At 48.0% G+C, this 20,727-nt stretch overlaps 1 protein-coding gene and 1 long non-coding RNA gene across 2 annotated transcripts in view; one reads left to right on the forward strand and one right to left on the reverse strand.

The window, feature by feature from the left end:
• Positions 1–1,471: 1,471 nt before the first annotated feature.
• LOC137333471 (uncharacterized) lies at positions 1,472–12,474 on the reverse strand. The gene is made up of 2 exons (XR_010965897.1): positions 11,927–12,474; positions 1,472–1,915 (listed from the first exon to the last, which is right to left on the reverse strand). It is a non-coding gene; the product is annotated as an uncharacterized lncRNA (long non-coding RNA).
• Positions 12,475–14,178: 1,704 nt separating this feature from the next.
• Positions 14,179–20,727, forward strand: part of LOC137333470 (aspartate aminotransferase, mitochondrial-like) — a 39,684-nt gene continuing 33,135 nt past the window's right edge. Inside the window, exon 1 of the mRNA XM_067997619.1 lies at positions 14,179–14,315. Within this exon, the coding sequence (XP_067853720.1) occupies positions 14,233–14,315 (83 nt within the window). The 5' untranslated portion in view covers positions 14,179–14,232. The remainder of the gene's footprint in view (positions 14,316–20,727) is intronic.

The raw sequence follows: 20,727 nt of genomic DNA on the forward strand, positions 1-20,727 counted from the left end.
AAGTCCTGTTCATCCATCGCCCCTGTGCTCACTGACCTACATTGGCTCCCAGTCCGGGAATGCCTCGATTTTAAAATTCTCATCTTTGTTTTCAAATCCCTCCACGGTCTTGCCCCTCCCTAGCTCTATAACCTCCTCCAGCCCTACAACCCTCCGAGATCTCTGCACTCCTCCAATTCTTGCCTCTTGCACATCCCCGATTTTCATCGCTCCACCATTGGCGGCCCTTCCTTCAGCTGCCTGGGCGCTAAGCCCAGGAATTCCCTCCCTAAACCTCTCCGCCTCTCTCTCCTCCTTTAAGATGTTCCTTAAAACCTATCTCTTTGACCAAGCTTTACATCACTTGTCCAAATATCTCCTTATGTGACTCAGTGTCAAGTTTTGTTTGATAATCGCTCCTGTGAAGCACCTTGGGACATTTTACTACATTATAGGTGCTGTATAAATGCAAGTTGTTGTAGTTGTTGTTTTACAACTTAAAACACGGGACATAAGAACATAAGAACATAAGAACATAAGAAATTGGAGCAGGAGTAGGCCAATCGGCCCCTCGAGCCTGCTCCGCCATTCAATAAGATCATGGCTGATCTGATCCCAACCACAAATCTAAAGAACACAAGAAGTCGGAGCAGGACCCGGCCATATAGCCCCTGGGCCCTCTCCGCCACCCACAGGGCATTGACCGATCCGAACTCAGCTTCATGTCCAATTTCCTGCCCGCTCCCCATAACCCCTAATTCCCTTTACTTCTAGGAAACTGTCTATTTCTGTTTTAAATTTATCTAATGATGTAGCTTCCACAGCTTCCTGGGGCAGCAAATTCCACAGACCGACCACCCTCTGAGTGAAGAAGTTTCTCCTCATCTCAGTTTTGAAAGAGCAGCCCCTTATTCTAAGATTATGCCCCCTAGTTCTAGTTTCACCCATCTTTGGGAACATCCTTACTGCATCCACCCGATCAAGACCCTTCACAATCTTATATGTTTCAATAAGATCGCCTCTCATTCTTCTGAACTCCAATGAGTAGAGTCCCAATCTACTCAACCTCTCCTCATATGTCCGCCCCCTCATCCCCGGGATTAACCGAGTGAACCTGTCACAAAGCTGCTGTATCTGGAACTTTCACTGAGTTGGGATCACTGGTGCTTCCCTTGCAGCTGGCTTTCTTTCTGCCCCCCAAATTCTCGTTTTATGAAAGCAACAGCTTTTGTGGAATCGGGAGAACCCATGTCCTGCCTTGGCTCTGGAACGCTGCATAATCATTGTAGCCTCCTTTCTCCTTCAAAATGCATTCTTGGAGTGGCCCTTTAAACGGACGCAGGATCCTAAACTGTGCAACTCATATCTCTGTCTTGCTATTATGTATGAATATTAGTTGGACTGTAATCTGTATTCCCTACAGCTTGCAGAAGCAGCTAGCAATAACTGACCTTAACGCTACACGTTGGCCAGCAATAAAGAATCCAATAAGTAGTCTAACAAGATGCTTTATTTTTGTCACACTCACCCTCAACACCAAGGGCATGATTTTAACATGGCGGCGGGATCTCAGCAGGGTGGGGGTCTATAATCGGGAGGGAAAATTGTGTGGTTTCCTGAGTGATCGCAACTCAATTGAAGCCTCTTAACTCAACTTCCGGGTTTTGAGTCCATTTAAAGGGCCACTCCAACAATGCATTTTGAAGGAGAAAGGAGGCTACAATGGATATGCAACGTTCCAGAGCCAAGGCAGCACTTAGGTTCTCCAACACCGCCCTGGAGACATTGCTGGGCGCAGTGAGAACTTTATCCACCAGACAGGAGTAAGAAAGCTGGCTCTGTCACAAAGAAGGCGAGGCTAGAGGTGGGGGAACAGGTCAGCAGCAGGAGCATGGTGCCGAGGTCGTGGCTGCAACGCTGGAAGAGATCTAATAACCTAACCAGGTCAGGAAAAATGCGTAGTTACTGATTGATCTGCATTCTATGATGAACATTACCCCCCCCAACCCACACCAACACTACCCTGTGAAGCCTACTCCATCACATCACTCCTCACACCCACTTAAGGCTCAATGTCAAGTTGCCTTTACTTTCTGTGGACTTCTTCGCCCCCCCCAATTTGTGCACCCACCTCTCCCATTCACCCCAATCCTGATGCAATGTGATCAATCTGTCTGATCGTCATCCTCTGATGCATCTGCTTCATTGTCATCCTGACCCAAAGCAATCACCGTCACTCACTCACATGTTTGTACTTTCTCCCCTTGTAGGAGAAGAGAGTGCAAAATGTAAGGGAGAGGGCGAGGACTGGAGCGGGCCACAACAAATAGCGGCCCTCACAGAGGTGGAGGAGGAGGCGTTGGAGATAAGCCGGACGGTGGAGTGCCTGGCCGTAGGAGATGCCGAGACTGGCACCCCACAAACATCTGGTGACAGAACTTTAACATCCCTCACACACAACATGGATTGATGGTATCAGTGATTGACCTGTTGTACACCTCAGTATGCTCATCGCAACATTACTTCTGCGATTATTATTAATATTGCTGTATATTCTCTTCTGGGGCGTCACGGACTGAAGATGCGGTCGAGGGCAATTGCTCAGATGAGCTCCCTGCCTCTGAGCGCGCACCGTCACATCTTAGCGAGCCATCCACCAGCGCAGATACTCAGACCACAGTGAGTCCTATTAGCCAGTCAGTTGGGTTGTCACCTGGTTAGCACGAGCAGACACCTGTGGCAGGGAGAGTTGTGGGGAGTCCGCATCAGTGGACGCACTCCTCTGTAAGCTCTGCTCAGCTTGGCAAAGATGCTGAACCCTGAGGGCCCTCCTTGAGAAGGAGAATGATAGAGGTACAGGAGCAACTTTGCGAGGGAGTGGAAAACATGCCACGCACACTCTCCACAATAGCGGAGAGGATGGAGGAGTCCAACTCCATCGCTAGTGGAATGGTGGCGCAGGTAAGTGCGAGAATGTCTGTGATGGAGAGAATGGCAGCCTCCATTGAGCTTCAAGCACGGCTCACAAATGAGTCCATTCAGGCCATGGCAATGGCCGTGGGGACTCAGGGCGAACTACATTCTGCTGCCTTTGACAGGCAGACTGATACGCTAGCACTGGCCTTACAAGGCATCACACATGTCCTCCAAGCTGTTGTCCAGCCGAGTGGTAGGAGTGATGTGGGCCTGGCCCAGGGGAGGGATGATGGCGAAGGGGGACATGGAAGTGGGGACACCAAACAAAATGCTCTCACGTCTCACCCATTGTCCCCCCCCCCCTCTCAACCAGTACCCGTAATGCTGCCTCCTCTCCAGGTGGTCAAGTCTGCCCCAGCACAGGGGTAGGTGGAGCAATCACTCACAGGCTCCAAAACCCAGAGGGCATAGGCCAAAAGCACCTAAGCAGTCCGGGCATGAATCCGAGCAACCTACCACTACCTCTGCTGCAGCCACAATGGGTGTCATTGCATGACTGTTTTGTGCAACCTGAGTGGGTGGGGGGTGGGGGGTGGGGGGGTGTTTGTGGTTGTGGTGGTCCTTACAGGTGGTCTGAGTACTTGGCTGTAGTCACTTAGATTCTCAAAGGGAGATCTCCCTATCAAATATGAGTGACTTCCTGGCATGCGAGCAGCCAGGTGAGACGCTGCTCTTCTGATGCTTCACCCATCGTCATCCTCCTGCTCCTCATCCTCATCCTCCTCGTCTTCTTCAATGTTGATGGCAGGTGCAGCTGCTTCTGGAGCACGTGTGGCCTCATCCATCGGTGACCCTCATCCATCGGTGACCCTCATCCATCGGTGACCCTCTTCTGTTGAGCAATGTTGTGCAGGACACAACACATGAGTATTATTCTACACACCCTCGCTGGTGAGTACTGAAGGGCTCCCCCAGATCAATCCAGGCACCTGAAGTGCATCTTGAGCATTCCTATGGCTTGTTCAATGACAGACCTGGTGGTGATGTGACTGTCATCGTACCGCTTCTGTGTCTCGCTGGTGGGGTTTCTCAGAGGTGTCATGCGCCACATCTGCAGAGGGTATCCCTTGTCTCCAAGGAGCCTGCCCTTAAGTCTGTTTTGTGCGTGGAAGAGGGCCGGGATGTTGGATTTGCGCAGAATGAAGGAACCATGGCAGCTGCCCGGGAATTTGGCACACACCTGCAGAAACCTCTTATGGTGGTCGCAAACTAGCTGTGCATTGATAGAGTGATCTCCCTTTCGGTTGATGAATAGTCCTGGTTCAGGTGCAGGTGCTCGGATTGCTACGTGTGTGCAATCAATTGCATCCTGTACCCGTGGGAAGCCAGCCAGACAGTGGAAACCCACTGCCCTCTCAGTTTGGCTGATGTCGTCGATGGGGAAGTTGATGTAGTGGGATGCCCTGGCAAACAAGCCAACTGATAGAGGTTAGAAACTAGACAACGAAGGAGTTTGGCATTGCTTAATGGTATATGCCTCAATGCAAGGAGTATAGTGAATGAGGCAGATGAGCTAAGTGCACAGATAGACACGTGGAAGTACGATATCTTAGCTATTACAGAAGCATGGCTTAAACAGGGGCAGGAACGGCAGCTCAACGTTCCTGGGTACAGGGCTTTCAGACGAGATAGAAAGGGGGATAAAAAAGGAGGGGGGTGGCAATATTGGTTAAAGAAACAATTACAGCTGTGAGGAGGGATGATATATTTGAAGGATCATCATATGAGGCCATATGGGTTGAGCTAAAGAACAAAAAAGGGGCAGTCACACTTCTAGGAGTGTACTATAGACCCCCAAACAGTCAGAGGAAGATAGAAAAGCAAATATGTCGGCAAATTTCTGAGAAGTGCAAAAACAATAGGGCAGTAATAGTAGGGAATTTTAACTACCCTAATATTAACTGGGATACAATCAGTGCAAAAGGTGTAGAGGGCGCAGAATTCTTAAACTGCATTCAGGAGAACTTCTTTAGCCAGTATGTAGCAAGCCCAACAAGAGGGGGGCAGTTCTGGATTTAATTTTAGGGAATGAAGCTGGGCAGGTGGAAGGAGTATCGGTGGGAGAGCATTTTGCTGGTAGTGATCATAATTCAGTTAGATTTAGCATAGTTATGGAAAAGGACAAAGATAGAACAGGAGTAAAAGTTCTCAATTGGGGAAAGGCCAATTTTACTAAGCTGAGAAGTGATTTAGCAAAAATGGACTGGAAACAGCTACTTGAAGGTAAATCAGTGTCAGAGCTGTGGGGGCATTCAAGGGGGAGATTCAAGAGGTTCAGAGTAAACATGTTCCCACAAAGAAAAAGGTGGGACTGCCAAATCTGGAGCCCCCTGGGTGACAAGGAGCATATAGAGTAAGATATGGCAAAAAAGGGAATCTTACGTCAGACACCAAGAGCTCAATACTGCAGAAAGCCCAGAGGAGTATAGAAAGTGCAGGGGTGAAATTAAAAAGGGAATTAGGAAAGCAAACAGAGAACATGAAAAAATACTGGCAAGTAAGATTAAGGAAAACCCAAAGATGTTTTATAAAATGCAAGAGGATAATTAAGGAAAGAGTACAGCCTATTAGAGACCAAAGAGGTAACCTATGTGTGGAGGCGGAAGATGTTGGTATGGTTCCGAATGAATACTTTGCACCTGACTTCACAAAAGAGGGAGACGATGCAGAGATTGTAGTTAAGGAGGAGGAGTGTGAAAAATTGGATGGGATAAACATCCGGGTACGGTAACATAGTGGTTATGTTACTGGGCCAGTAATCGAGAGGCCTGGACTAAAATCCAGAGTCATGAATTCAAATCCCGCCACGGCAGCTGGCGAATTTAAATTCAATTAATTAATTAAATTCAATTAATTAATTAAATTCAATTAATTAAAAATCTGGAATTAAAATACTAGTATCAGTAATGATGGCCATGAAACTACCGGATTGTCGTAAAAACCCATCTGGTTCACTAATGTCCTTTAGGGAAGGAAGCCTGCCGCCCTTACCCGGTCTGGCCTATATGTGACTCCAGACCCACAGCAATGTGGTTGATTCTTAATTGCCCTCTGAAATGGCCTAGCAAGCCACTCAGTTGTAAAATCTCGCTACGAAAAGTCATAATAAGAATAAAACCGGACGGACCACCCGGCATCGGACCACTAGGCACCGGACACGACAACGGCAAAACACCAAGCCCAGTCGACCCTGCAAGGTCCTCCTTACTAACATCTGGGGACTTGTGCCAAAATTGGGAGAGCTGTCCCACAGACTAGTCAAGCAACAGCCTGACATAGCCATACTCACAGAATCATATCTTTCAGCCAACGTCCCAGACTCTTCCATCACCATCCCTGGGTATGTCCTGTCCCACCGGCAGGACAGACCCACCAGAGGTGGCGGTACAGTGATATACAGTCAGGAGGGAGTGGCCTTGGGAGTCCTCAACATTGACTCTGGACCTCATGGCATCAGGTCAAACATGGGCAAGGAAACCTCCTGCTGATTACCACCTACCGTCCTCCCTCAGCTGATGAATCAGTCCTCCTCCATGTTGAACACCACTTGGAGGAAGCACTGAGGGTAGCAAGGGCACAAAATGTACTCTGGGTGGGGGAGTTCAATGTCCATCACCAAGAGTGGCTCGGTAGCACCACTAATGACCGAGCTGGCCGAGTCCTGAAGGACATAGCTGCCAGACTGGGCCTGCGGCAGGTGGTGAGCGAACCAACACGAGGGAAAAACTTACTTGACCTCGTCCTCACCAATCTACCTGTCGCAAATGCATCTGTCCATGACAGTATTGGTAGGAGTGACCACCGCACAGTCCTCGTGGAGATGAAGTCCCGTCTTCGCACTGAGGACACCATCCAACGTGTTGTGTGGCACTACCACCGTGCTAAATGGGATAGATTCAGAACAGATCTAGCAGCTCAAAACTGGGCATCCATGAGGCGCTGTGGGCCATCAGCAGCAGCAGAATTGTATTCCAGCACAATCTGTAACCTCATGGCCCGGCATATTCCTCACTCTACCATTACCAACAAGCCAGGGGATCAACCCTGGTTCAATGAGGAGTGTAGAAGAGCATGCCAGGAGCAGCACCAGGCGTACCTAAAAATGAGGTGCCAACCTGGTGAAGCTACAACTCAGGACTACATGCATGCTAAACAGCAGAAGCAACATGCTATAGACAGAGCTAAGCGATTCCACAACCAACGGATCAGATCAAAGCTCTGCAGTCCTGCCACATCCAGTCGTGAATGGTGGTGGACAATTAAACAACTAACGGGAGGAGGAGGCTCTGCAAACATCCCCATTCTCAATGATGGCGGAGTCCAGCACGTGAGTGCAAAAGACAAGGCTGAAGCGTTTGCAACCATCTTCAGCCAGAAGTGCCGAGTGGATAATCCATCTCAGCCTCCTCCCGATATCCCCACCATCACGGAAGCCAGTCTTCGGCCAATTCGATTCACTCCACGTGATATCAAGAAACGGCTGAGTGCACTGGATACAGCAAAGGCTATGGGCCCTGACAACAGCCCAGCTGTAGTGCTGAAGACTTGTGCTCCAGAACTAGCTGCGCCTCTAGCCAAGCTGTTCCAGTACAGCTACAACACTGGCATCAACCCGACAATGTGGAAAATTGCCCAGGTATGTCCTGTCCACAAAAAGCAGGACAAATCCAATCCGGCCAATTACCGCCCCATCAGTCTGCTCTCAATCATCAGCAAAGTGATGGAAGGTGTCGTCGACAGTGCTATCAAGCGGCACTTACTCACCAATAACCTGCTCACCGATGCTCAGTTTGGGTTCCGCCAGGACCACTCGGCTCCAGACCTCATTACAGCCTTGGTCCAAACATGGACAAAAGAGCTGAATTCCAGAGGTGAGGTGAGAGTGACTGCCCTTGACATCAAGGCAGCATTTGACCGAGTGTGGCACCAAGGAGCCCTAGTAAAACTGAAATCAATGGGAATCAGGGGGAAAACTCTCCAGTGGCTGGAGTCATACCTAGCACAAAGGAAGATGGTAGTGGTTGTTGGAGGCCAATTATCTCAGCCCCAGGGCATTGCTGCAGGAGTTCCTCAGGGCAGTGTCTGAGGCCCAACCATCTTCAGCTGCTTCATCAATGACCTTCCCTCCATCATAAGGTCAGAAATGGGGATGTTCGCTGATGACTGCACAGTGTTCAGTTCCATTCGCAACCCCTCAGATAATGAAGCAGTCCGAGCCTGCATGCAGCAAGACCTGGACAACATCCAGGCTTGGGCTGATAAGTGGCAAGTAACATTCGCGCCAGATAAGTGCCAGGCAATGACCATCTCCAACAAGAGAGAGTCTAACCACCTCCCCTTGACATTCAACGGCATTACCATCGCCGAATCCCCCACCATCAACATCCTGGGGGTCACCATTGACCAGAAACTTAACTGGACCAGCCATATAAATACTGTGGCTAGGAGAGCAGGTCAGAGGCTGGGTATTCTGCGGCGAGTGACTCACCTCCTGACTCCCCAAAGCCTTTCCACCATCTACAAGGCACAAGTCAGGAGTGTGATGGAATACTCTCCACTTGCCTGGATGAGTGCAGCTCCAACAACACTCAAGAAGCTTGACACCATCCAAGATAAAGCAGCCCGCTTGATTGGCACCCCATCCACCACCCTAAACATTCACTCCCTTCACCACCGGCGCACTGTGGCTGCAGTGTGCACCATCCACAGGATGCACTGCAGCAACTCGCCAAGGCTTCTTCGACAGCACCTCCCAAACCCGCGACCTCTACCACCTAGAAGGACAAGGGCAGCAGGCGCATGGGAACAACACCACCTGCACGTTCCCCTCCAAGTCACACACCATCCCGACTTGGAAATATATCGCCGTTCCTTCATTGTCGCTGGGTCAAAATCCTGGAACTCCCTTCCTAACAGCACTGTGGGAGAACCGTCACCACACGGACTGCAGCGGTTCAAGAAGGCGGCTCACCACCACCTTCTCGAGGGCAATTAGGGATGGGCAATAAATGCCGGCCTTGCCAGCGACGCCCACATCCCGTGAACGAATAAAAAAAAACATAGTGAGAGAGGAAGTATTAAGGGGTTTAGCATCTTTGAAAGTAGATAAATCGCCAGGCCCGGATGAAATGTATCCCAGGCTGTTAAGAGAAGCAAGGAAGGAAATAGCAGAGGCTCTGACCATCATTTTCCAATCCTCCCTGGCTACAGGCGTAGTGCCGGAGGATTGGAGGACTGCTAATGTTGTACTATTGTTTAAAAAGGGAGAAAGAGATAGACCGAGTAATTATAGGCCAGTCAGTTTAACCTCGGTGGTGGGCAAATTACTGGAATCAATTCCGAGGGACAGCAAAATTCGTCATTTAGAAAGGCACGGATTAATCAAGGACAGTCTGCATGGAATTTGTTACAGGAAGGTCGTGTCTGACTAACTTGATTGAATTTTTTGAGGAGGTAACAAGGAGGGTCGATGAGGGTAACCCGTTTGATGTAGTATACATGGATTTTAGCAAGGCTTTTGACAAGGTCCCACTTTTTTTAAAATTCGTTCATGGGATGTGGGCGTCGCTGGCAAGGCCAGCATTTATTGACCATCCCTAATTTCCCTTGTGAAGGAGCAGACTGGTCAAAAAAGTAAAAGGCCATGGGATCCAAGGGAAAGTGGCAAGTTGGATCCAAAATTGGCTCAGTGACAGGAAGCAGAGTAATGGTCGATGGGTGTTTTTGCAACTGGAAGGCTGTTTCTAGCGGGGTCCTGCAAGGCTCAGTACTAGATCCCTTGTTTTTTGTGGTATATATTAATGATTTGGACTTGAATGTGGGGGGCTTCATCAAGAAGTTTGCAGATGATACAAAAATTGATAGTGAGGAGGAAAGCTGTAGACTGCAGGAAGAGATCAATGGACTGGTCAGGTGGGCAGAAAAGTGGCAAATGGAATTCAATCCAGAGAATTGATAGATACTAAGGAGCTTTTTCCCTTCGTTGAGGGTTCTATAACAAGGGGACATAGATTCAAGGTAAAAGGCGGGAGGTTTAGAGGGGATTTGAGAAAGAACTTTTTCACCCAAAGGGTGGTTGGAGTCTGGAACTCACTGCCTGAAAGGGTTGTGGAGGCAGGAACCCTCACAACATTCAAGAAGCATTTGGATGAGCACTTGAAATGCCATAGCATACAAGGCTACGGACCAAATGCTGGAATATGGGATTAGAGTAGACAGGGCTTGATGGCCGGCGCGGACACGATGGGCCGAAGGGCCTCTATCCGTGCTGTATAACTCTATGACTCTATGACTCTAAGTGTGAGGTAATGCATTTGGGGAGGGCAAACAAGGCAAGGCAATACACAATAAATGGGAAGATACTGAGAGGTGTAGAGGAACAAAGGGACCTTGGAGTGCATGTCCACAGATCCCTGAAGGTAGCAGGGCAGGTAGATAAGGTGGTTAAGAAGGCATACAGGATACTTCGGTTTATTAGCCGAGGCATAGAATATAAGAGCAGGGAGGTTATGCAAGAATTATGTAAAACATTGGTTAGGCCCCAGCTTGAGTACAGCGTACAGTTCTAGACACACATTACAGGAAAGATGTGATTGCACTGGAGAGGGTACAGAGGAGATTTATGAGGATGTTGCCAGGGCTGGAGAATTTTAGCTATGAGAAAAGATTGGATAGGCTGGGGTTATTTTCTTTGGAACAAAGGAGGCTGAGGGGAGATTTAATTGAGGTATATAAAATTATGATAGGACTAGATAGAGTGGATAGGGAGGACCTATTTCCCTTAGCAGAGGGGTCAGTGACTAGGGAGCATATATTTAAAGTAATTGGTAGAAGGATTAGAGGGGAGTTGAGGAGAAATTTTTTCACCCAGAGGGTGGTGGGGGTCTGGAACTCACTGCCTGAAAGGTTGGTAGAGGCAGAAACCCTCGACTCATTTAAAAAGTACTTGGATGTGCACTTGAAGTGCCGTAACCTACAGGGCTACGGACCAAGTGCTGGAAAGTGGGATTAAGCTGGATAGCTCTTTTTCAGCCAGCATGGACATGATGGGCTGAATGGCCTCCTTCTGTGCCGTAACTTTCTATGATTCTGTGGTTGAGAGATCCTGGTGATGTCACTGGTGGCGCCCTGGAAGGATCCGGACACGAAGGAGTTGAGGGTAGTAATGACTTTAGCTGCGACGGGCAATGCATGGCCACCAGGCCCAGTCGGGAGCAGCTCTGCAGGAAGAAGCATGCAGATATCTGCAAGCACCTGGCCACTCAATCTTAGCCTTCACAATTGTAAACAATTTTACAACACCAAGTTATAGTCCAACGATTTTATTTTTAATCCCACAAGCTTTCGGGGGCTTTCCCCTTCCTCAGGCGGTGTGAGGAAGGGGAAAGCCCCCGAAAGCTTGTGGGATTAAAAATAAAATCGTTGGACTATAACTTGGTGTTGTAAAATTGTTTACAATTGTTAACCCCAGTCCATCACCGGCATCTCCACATCTTAGCCTTCGTAGTCACTGCTCCTCAGAGAGGTCCAGCAATCTCAGTCTCTGCCTGTAGACCCTCTCACGAGAGTAGTGCCTGCTGTGACATCGGGCTTTCCATTGTTCCCCTCTCTGCTCTTCTGCAGGTCCCTGGGGCGCACTTGTCTTGTGGACCTCCAACACCCAGAATTGCACACCGTGCCTGCGGCGGATGGTGATGTGCCTCCTCCTCAGATTTACTGTAGAATAAATCCATTGCACCCCCCCCCCCCCCGCCATCCTGATGGTGTCAGTTTGAGGGGATCCAAAATGGAGGCAAATATGTCTGAAAACAAGAATTCTAAGTGTGAACCAAGAAATCTGAGTCTAAACACTAACAACTCCCAGCCAAAGGTTTGTCTGAGAGAACTGCTTGACCTGCTGAAAAACTCACCTTTAATCCCCACGTGTCAACCACTGGTTTAAATGTCCAAATGGCTGCTGGCTGCAACTCACCTCCGTTTCCATGGCGTGTTTCAGAGGCCGCAGGAGACACGTTCTGGCAGAATTAAAATCGTTTGTCTGCCTCAATCTCCACAAAATTTTGATTTAAGTACTTCAACGATATTAATTGCCCCTTTAAATGTCATCCCATCGGTTTTAATTGTCGGCGGGACTTCCAGGTTTCCGAAACGGACGCGCACCCAGGTGAAACTCATTTTTTGGCGTGTTGGAGCCTGGACTCGTTCCCAATCCAAGCTTTTAAAATTTTTACTACTCTCCTGCCCCCAACCCACCCGTTCGTCCGGGTTAAAATCATGCCCCAAGTGTGAGCCGTGCATGGATTTTTTTTCATCTCAAACATCGAGATTTGGTCGGATCAGCTGCCTCCTCCACAGTGTCCAAATCCACCCAGCCTCCCTTTACCCATCCCTGACCTCAAATCATCCAGTAGCTTCTCTTCCATCTCTCGCTCAACACTCTTCATACTGACCTCTTCCACATGACCCACCTCCTGCCTCCTCACCACCCTCCTCTCAACCAAATACTAACCACACAATTACCTTTCCTTAGCTCAATGTTCACTGACACAACCTTTCCTTTCCAACTTTTACGATTCCCTTTCCTGAGGCACCCACCCCCTCAAAATGCCCACCCTTGACTACTCCATCCTCTTCAACTCTTGCGCTATTTCTAACCTTCTATTCCTCTCTAAAGTGTGAAGGGATTCGCAAAATTTCACATGTTCCCCCCACCCCGAAGATTTATTGGAGTTATTAAAGAAACCCTGGTGTGACTGTTTTAAAAAATCCAAGGTCTCTCAAAATGGCTGCAGTCAGACACATGGCCGAGGACCGGCAGATTTGAAATTGTATTCTCAACAACTTGGCAGGCTTCGTGTCTCAGACAGGTTTCTTTAAACAATGCAGCTGCATTCTAGCCCTGAGGCAAGCTATCAACATGGCCGGCCAACACATCAAAATTCGAGCAGGAAGTGATCGCAGGACAAAAGGTGAACCATCAAGGTACATTCGGAACAATGGTAAAGCAGTTAGCAAACAGATCGATACAGGAAATGGCCATTAATGTAAATGGGCCAGAGATGGGGTCCTTTGTCTTACGTTTCGTGCTTAAATCAAACAATGAAGCAAGCTGATAAGGTATGAAAAAAAACCTGTTACCAAGAGGGTATAACTGGGGCTGCCCAGTATCTCTCTCTCTCTGGTAGCTGCTCTCTTCGCCTCCTGGCTCGGGGTCCTGCTGTCTGCTAGCAACTAAGAAGGAAGCCATCCAGTAAACCTCACAACCACATGTCGACGGCAGCAGCAGGGCATCAGAGGCCAGGCCTTTTCATCTGTTTCACCGGTGAGCATTAATTTTCTGGCCGCCACAAGACAACCTAGCATAAGTGTAAGGGTGGGGGTTAAAGGGGATATTGCTAAACTTGTGATTTCAGAATTTTCCCTCGATGTGTCCGTTTCTTTCAACCCGATAAGTGTAAGACTGTATTACATCCATAGCGATTTCTTTATCTTCTGTATTATACTGTTTACCTTGTGGTTTTAGTTTTCTTATTAATAAACATTGGTTTTCCTTGTACCAATCCACTGGTCTGTTTGTCTGTATTTGTTACCACTCGATAAGTCCTCAGCTCAGAATCAGGAAGGGGTAAGCGATTCGCAACCGCACTGCGGGCAGGGCAGCTCAGGAAAACATAACTGGCTGACCTATTATAAGCCCGAGAAACAGTAAAAAAAGAAACCCCCTACAAGTCCTCAAATATGTCTCAGTACCCAGCTCTGTTCGAAGCCCATCAATCCAATCTTGGCCCTTTCTTCGGCCCCACAGACGGCCAATAAGAAGACGTTTAACAACTTCAGATCGGAACGAGTGGGAAAAAGTTGCATTGAATCCAATAACCTGATACACTGATGTGGAGATGCCAGTGATGGACTGGGGTGGACAAATGTAAGGAGTCTTACAACACCAGGTTATAGTCCAAATGTAAGGAATCTTACAACACCAGGTTATAGTCCAACTGTTTTATTTGAAAATCACAAGCTTTCGGAGGCTTCCTCCTTCGTCGGGTTGAAGCCTCCGAAAGCTGTTGCACTATAACCTGGTGTTGTAAGACTCCTTACTGATACACTGAGACAAATCATTCGGTCAGCCAGCCTGGAGGTGTCGCTGTGACTGCGCCTGTGCACGTGTTTCGAAAGCGGGTAGTTCTCTCTTGCCGCGGCACTAGGGTCTCGTTGTTTTTTCCCGAGGTTACATATAGCTGGCGCTGAGCTTCCCCTTCTCTCCCAACTCTGGCCATCATGGCGATGCTTATCTCACGCAGCAGAATCCTCTCCGCAGCCGCGCACCAGCCAGGCTTGGCTGCGCTCTCCGCCCGAGCCAGGTAACAGCGGTAGAAAGGCAGAGCGGCAGACATTTTACGGACAGTGGTTTGTTTTAAATGGGTCGCTGAGGTAACGCGAGGGCCGCGGGCGGGCGGGCGGGCTTTTGACCAAAACCCGTTCATTTGAAATCGAATAACACAAATTCAGTTCAGTTGCCGTTGATCTTGATTAATTCGCACGAGGTTATTTGGTGCGGCTGTCCGTTATTCCGAGGGTTTTCGCCCGCTCGGAAGCGCCGCGCTGTGAACCGCCTCGGCGGGCAGCGAGGCGGGCGCTGCCCCTCTACCTGCGCGCCGATTGGCTGAGCGGCGCGTGGGGCCCCGCCCCCCCCCCTTGATTTGATTGACGTGCCGCGTGTGCGGCCGTGCCCTTGACGGAGGAGAGTTAAAGGGCACGTGTCCCCGGTGAAGGGCGGGCGCTGTCACCATGGGGACCTGGGTCCTCAACCTCGAGCCAGCGAAAGCAGCGCGAGTTAAACTCGAACCTTTCTGCTTTCATTAATTAAAGAGTGCAGACATCTTGGCTCAGCAGGCGAATGCACCGGCTGGTGTGGTATTCCAACCAGGCAGACAGATCCCTGTTTGATCCACCTGTGCTGAGTTAGTTGATCTCAGAGAGGTGCTACAGTCTTCCATAGCGCCCTGGGTTAGAGAGGGGAGGTAACCAGCCAGGGTCCACACTCCAATGACTGCATAGCAGCATTCCAGTCTCTTGAGTCAGAGGTGGTGGGTTCAAGTCCCACTCCCACCGACTTGAGCACAAAATCCAGGCTGACAGTTCAGTGCAGCACTGAGGGAGCTTTGCACTGTCAAGGTGCCGTCTTTCAGATGAGATGTTAAACTGAGGCCATATCTGCCCTCTCCTGGACTTTAAATTATTCCACGGCATTATTCAAAAAAGAGGATGGGAGTTCTTCCAGCGTCCTGGCTGACATTTATCCCTCAACCAACACCACCAAAAAAATACTTTGGTTATTTATTTCATTACATTACAACAGTGACCACTTCAAATGTACTTCATTAGCTGTGAAGCACTTTGGGACGTCCTGAGGTCGTGAAAGGCACTATGTAAATGTGAGTTTTTTTTTTCCTGGAAAGTACACTTGTGTAGAAAGATAACGGGAAAGCTTTCTGTACAAAACACATTCCTCCCTCCCCTCTTCCCTGAAATGTCCAGGATATCCCTGGTAATACACATCTGGCTCTTTGGGTTGAAAGATGTTAAGAGCTGCTTCTGTTCTTGAGTAAATACTCTGGATCTTCTCACCTAGGGATAAATTGTAAATGAAAAATGCCTTTTGGTTGCAGAGTGAGTGTCGATCGGTGCACATTGAATTCAAAATCCATGTTTGCATATCCCTTGCCTTGCCTCTCCCTAAATTTGCAACCTCCTTCAGCACTGCATCCAGCCCCAACCCTTTGATCCCCTGAATCCCTATGTATCTCTCTTCTCCACCGCCCCCCAAAAGCCCCTGCTCCCCATCGGTGATGGAGTCATCATCGGCCTCAGCCTTACCCTCCTTGGAATCTCTTCACCTTGCTACTTCTGCCCCTGCTTTTAAAAGTTTCCTTATTAATTGTTTTCAGTCATCTCACCTGACTGTTTTACTACCACTCAGCATCTATTCTCTCCCCAGTGAGGCACCTTGTGATGTTTATTACATTATCTGAGCTATAGAATGCAAGTTATTGTGGCAATAAAACCATAATTGTAAAAAGACACTTTCTTCCATGTTAAAGAAGAAATTCAACTATTTAAAGGAGTGTAGCAGATCTGACGGTCGCATGCTATTTATATTGCATTATAATGGTTGCTGCGTTTAATGCCTTGCATTTTTATGAATGTGGGAGAGTTACAAATCTTTGGAAGGGTCGATGAGTGGCATTAGAATGCAGACCTTTAGCAAATGATCAGAACCGGAATGCAATTGCAGCTGTTTGGATTGAGGTTTGAAGCTTACGATTCAAACACCTCTAGAGCTTAATAAAATCTTCCTGAAGCCACGAGCTCAGCTGGCATTTTTTAACTCCACTACGTTCAGCCTGTTTCTGTAGTCTATCTTTGGGCCTAAGGATGCCTGCTATTTCAGGTTCCTGTTTCTCATTCTGAGCCACTCCTGTTACATGTGGTCCATGTGGGTTCAAATGCAGCTTTGTTGATTTTTAATATGAGCCAGAACTTCATACTAACCTAGGGGCTGATCCAGCAATGGTATCCAAAAAATAAAGTTTCCACTGTAGCATGCTGAAAATCCTTTTCACTACATAAGGGACAGGGAATAGACTCAAGACGCAAATGCATTAATCTACATTGCCTCATAGTAGCAGCCCACAGTGCTCTTTTGACATTTTCTTGCAAGTCAGTTCTTTCTGCACTAGGTTGGGAGGGAGCAGGAAAGGCATGCAGTAGCCAAACACTGAAGCAGTATAATGTGGGCCCCTACTTGGGTAACTCGATCTGCTTAGTTCATGAAAATCACCACGGTCAGACTAAACAAACCTGACCCCAAATGGATTAGCAAACAAATCAAAAATGATACTAAGAGGAAAAATGGGGAGGGGTTCACCTGAGGTAAGTATAAGAAAATGCAGAAATGCATTAAAAGAGGGATCAGAGGAGCAGAGCAGGCTAAATATAACAGTAAAATATACTACAATTGTAAAAAGGCAGTCAGTGAAGAGATGAAAACTATGAATGATGCAAACGGATTCAAAACCGAGGATGAGTGTAACATAGTAAATACTCTGAATAATTCCAAGTATTTAAAAGGGAAAAAATGAACAATTTCCCTTCCCAAACACAGAAACCAAAATGAAATCAATATCTTTGAAAGTCCTAAACTGACTGAAAAGGACTCAAAACTAATAAGCCACCAGAGATAGTGGTCTTGATCCTAGAGTGCTGAAAGGGACTAGGGAGAAAATTTGTGAGGCTTTGTCAATCATTATGAGGGAGACACTAGGGAGATACTAGTGGGCTAATCTGGTGCTCATATTCAAAAAGGATGATGAAACAGACATAGGCAAGTACTTTCATTCCATGTAAAATAATGATTCTCAGGAGTAAACTTGAGTATCTTTACAATAATGAAGCAGTCCGTGCCCGCATACAGTAAGACCTGGACAACATCCAGGCTTGGGCTCATAAGTGGCAAGTAACATTCGTGCCAGACAAGTGCCAGGCAATGACTGTCTCCAACAAGAGAATGTCTAACCACCTCCCTTGACATTCAACGGCATTACCATCGCCGAATCCCCCACCATCAACATCCTGGGGGTCACCATTGACCAGAAACTTAACTGTGGCTACAAGAGCAGGTCAGAGGCTGGGTATTCTGCGGCGAGTGACTCACCTCCTGACTCCCCAAAGCCTTTCCACCATATACAAGGCACAAGTCAGGAGTGTGATGGAATACTCTCCACTTACCTGGATGAGTGCATCTCCAACAACACTCAAGAAGCTCCAGGACAAAGCAGCCCGCTTGATTGGCACCCCATCCACCACCCTAAACATTCACTCCCTTCACCGGCGCACTGTGGCTGCAATGTGTACCATCCACAGGATGCACTGCAGCAACTCGCCAAGGCTTCTTCGACAGCACCTCCCAAACCCGCGACCTCTACCACCTAGAAGGACAAGAGCAGCAGGCACATGGGAACAACACCACCTGCACGTTCCCCTCCAAGTCGCACACCATCCCGACTTGGAAATATATCGCCGTTCCTTCATCGTCGCTGGGTCAAAATCCTGGAACTCCCCACCTAACAGCTCTGTGGGAGAACCTTCACCACACGGACTGCAGCGGTTCAAGAAGGCGGCTCACCACCACCTTCTCGAAGGCAATCAGGGATGGGCAATAAATGCTGGCCTCGCCAGCGATGCCCACATCCCATGAACGAATAATAAAAAAAATAATAACCTAGTAAATAGTCAACATGCATTCAGAAGGGGAAGATCATGCCTGACCAATCTCTGCAACTTCTTTTGAAGATGTGACACCCCAGGTAGATTGTGGTAAACCCTATGATGTGCTGTACCTATTGTAAACAATTTTACAACACCAAGTTATAGTCCAGCAATTTTATTTTAAATTCACAAGCTTTCGGAGATTTTCTCCTTCCTCAGGCAAATGTGCTGTACCTAGACTTCCAAATGGCATTTGACAAAGTGCCACATGAAAGGCTAATAGTTAAACTCAGAACTGTTGGGATTCAGGATAAGCCCTGGGATTGGATAAGAAACTGGTTGAAGGGTAGAAAACAAGTACTCCTCAGGAATTGTCGGAGTGCCTCAGGACTTAGTGTTGAGACCACTACTATTTCTCTTAACTTTGATCAGTGCTGTGGCAGGGACAGAAACATAATCGGCGAGGTTCAAACATGGGAGTTGCGGGGAGGATGGGCACGGATTTGGTAGGCAACAACACATTCAAAGGATTTGGGGAGGAAAGCTGGGGTGGTAGTTTGCAAGGTCAGAGGGGTCAAGAAGTGTTTTTTTTGAGGAAGTGGATGGTGTCAGCAGATTTGAGAGGGAGCGAGACTGTACCTGAGGAGAGGGAACCATTTACAATATCTTCCACGTGTCTTCATAGCCTGATTCAAAACTTTAAAAGTTAAAACATTTTAAGGTTGGTGTCTTTAGTCCCACCTCGAGGCTCACCATTATAGTTAGTGTCCTATCAACAGAGGAATGTACAAGGGCATGTTGACACATCAAGGGTTACATCTGCTGTTTTCTTAAAACTTTCTTATGAAGTTTTACTGAAAAGGAAATTGAACACAGAAACCCCATTGCAAAGCTTCATGGTGATGTAGCACATACTACCCCGGATCCACCATAGCAGGTCAAAAACAAAATACTGCGGATGCTGGAAATCTGAAATAAAAACAGAAAATGCGGGAAATATTCAGCAAGTCAGGCAGCACCTGTGGAGAAAGAAACAGAGTTTAACATTTCAGGTCAAAGACTCTTCATCAGAACTGGAAGAAGTTGAATGATAAACAGTTTTTAAGCAAGTACAGAGCCAGGGAAAGGAGGGAGGGGAGGAAAGAACAAAAAGGAAGGTCTCTGATAGGGTGGAGGACAAGAGTAATTAAATGACAAAAGAGATGATGGTGCAAGCCAAGGAGGGTGGTAATGGACAAGTAAAGAAACAAAAGATGGGTCTAGAGGAGCTGTAAATGGCAACATCAGAACCATTACCAGCACTTGCTGTCTGAAAAAATGGGAGCAGTGGTTACGATCTGAAGTTATTGAAATCAATGTTGAGTCTATAAGGTTGTAAAATGCCTAAACGAAAGATGAGGTGCTGTTCCTTGAGCTTCTTTGGAACAGGGAAAGAGGCCGAGGACAGAGAGGTCAGAGTGGGACGGGGAATTAAAATGGCAGGTCAGGGTCACACTTGCGGACTGAGCGGTGGTGTTCAGCAAAGCGATCACCCAGTCTGCGTTTGGTCTTCCAGTCTAGAGGAGATCACATTATGAGCAGTGAATACAGTATAGTAAATTGAAAGAAGTACAAGTAAATCATTGTTTCACCTGGAAGGAGTGTTTGGGGCCCTGGATGGTGGGAAGGGAGAAGGTGAAAGGGCAGATGTTGCATCTCCTGCGCTCGCACGGAAGGTGCTGTGGGGAGGAGAGCGGGTGTTGGGGGTGATGGAAGAGTGGACCAGGGTGTCGTGGAGGGAGCGTCTCTTTCAGAATGCTGAAAGGGGAGGGGAAGGGAAGGTGTGCTTGGTGGTGGGATCATGCTGGAGGTGGTGGAAATGGCGGAGGATGATACGTTAAATATGGAGGCTGGTGGGGTGGAAGGTGAGGACAAGGGGACCCTGTCATGGTTCTGGGAGGGAGGGGAAGGGGCGAGGGAACAAGTGCGGGAAATGGGATGGACGTGGTCGCAGGCCCTGTTAACTACAGTGGAGGGGAATCCTCGGTTGAGGAAAAAGGAAGACATATCGGAAGCACTGGTTTGGAAGGTGGCATCGTCGGAACAGATGCAACGGAGATAGAGAAACTGGGAGATGGGAATAGAGTCCTTACAGGAAGCGGGGTGGGAGAAAGTGTAATCAAGGTAACTGAGAGTCAGTGGGCTGATAATAGATATTGGTTGACAGCCTATCCCCAGAAAGGGAGATAGAGAAGTCGAGGAAAGGAAGGGAAGAGTCGGAGATGGACCATGTGAAGGGAAGGGTGGAAATTGGAAGCAAAGTTGATGAAATTTTCCAGTTCAGGGCTGGAGCAGGAAACAACACCTATACAGTCATCAATGTACCGGAAAAAGAGGTGAGGGAGGGGACCTGAGTAGGACTGGAGCAAGGAATGTTCCACGTATCCCACAAAAGGACAGGCAATGCTAGGACCCATGCGGGTTCCCATAGTGACACCTTTTATTTGGTGGAAGTGAGTGGAGTTA

Source organism: Heptranchias perlo, chromosome 16 (assembly GCF_035084215.1).
Source record: "Heptranchias perlo isolate sHepPer1 chromosome 16, sHepPer1.hap1, whole genome shotgun sequence".
NCBI classification, from domain to species: domain Eukaryota; kingdom Metazoa; phylum Chordata; class Chondrichthyes; order Hexanchiformes; family Hexanchidae; genus Heptranchias; species Heptranchias perlo.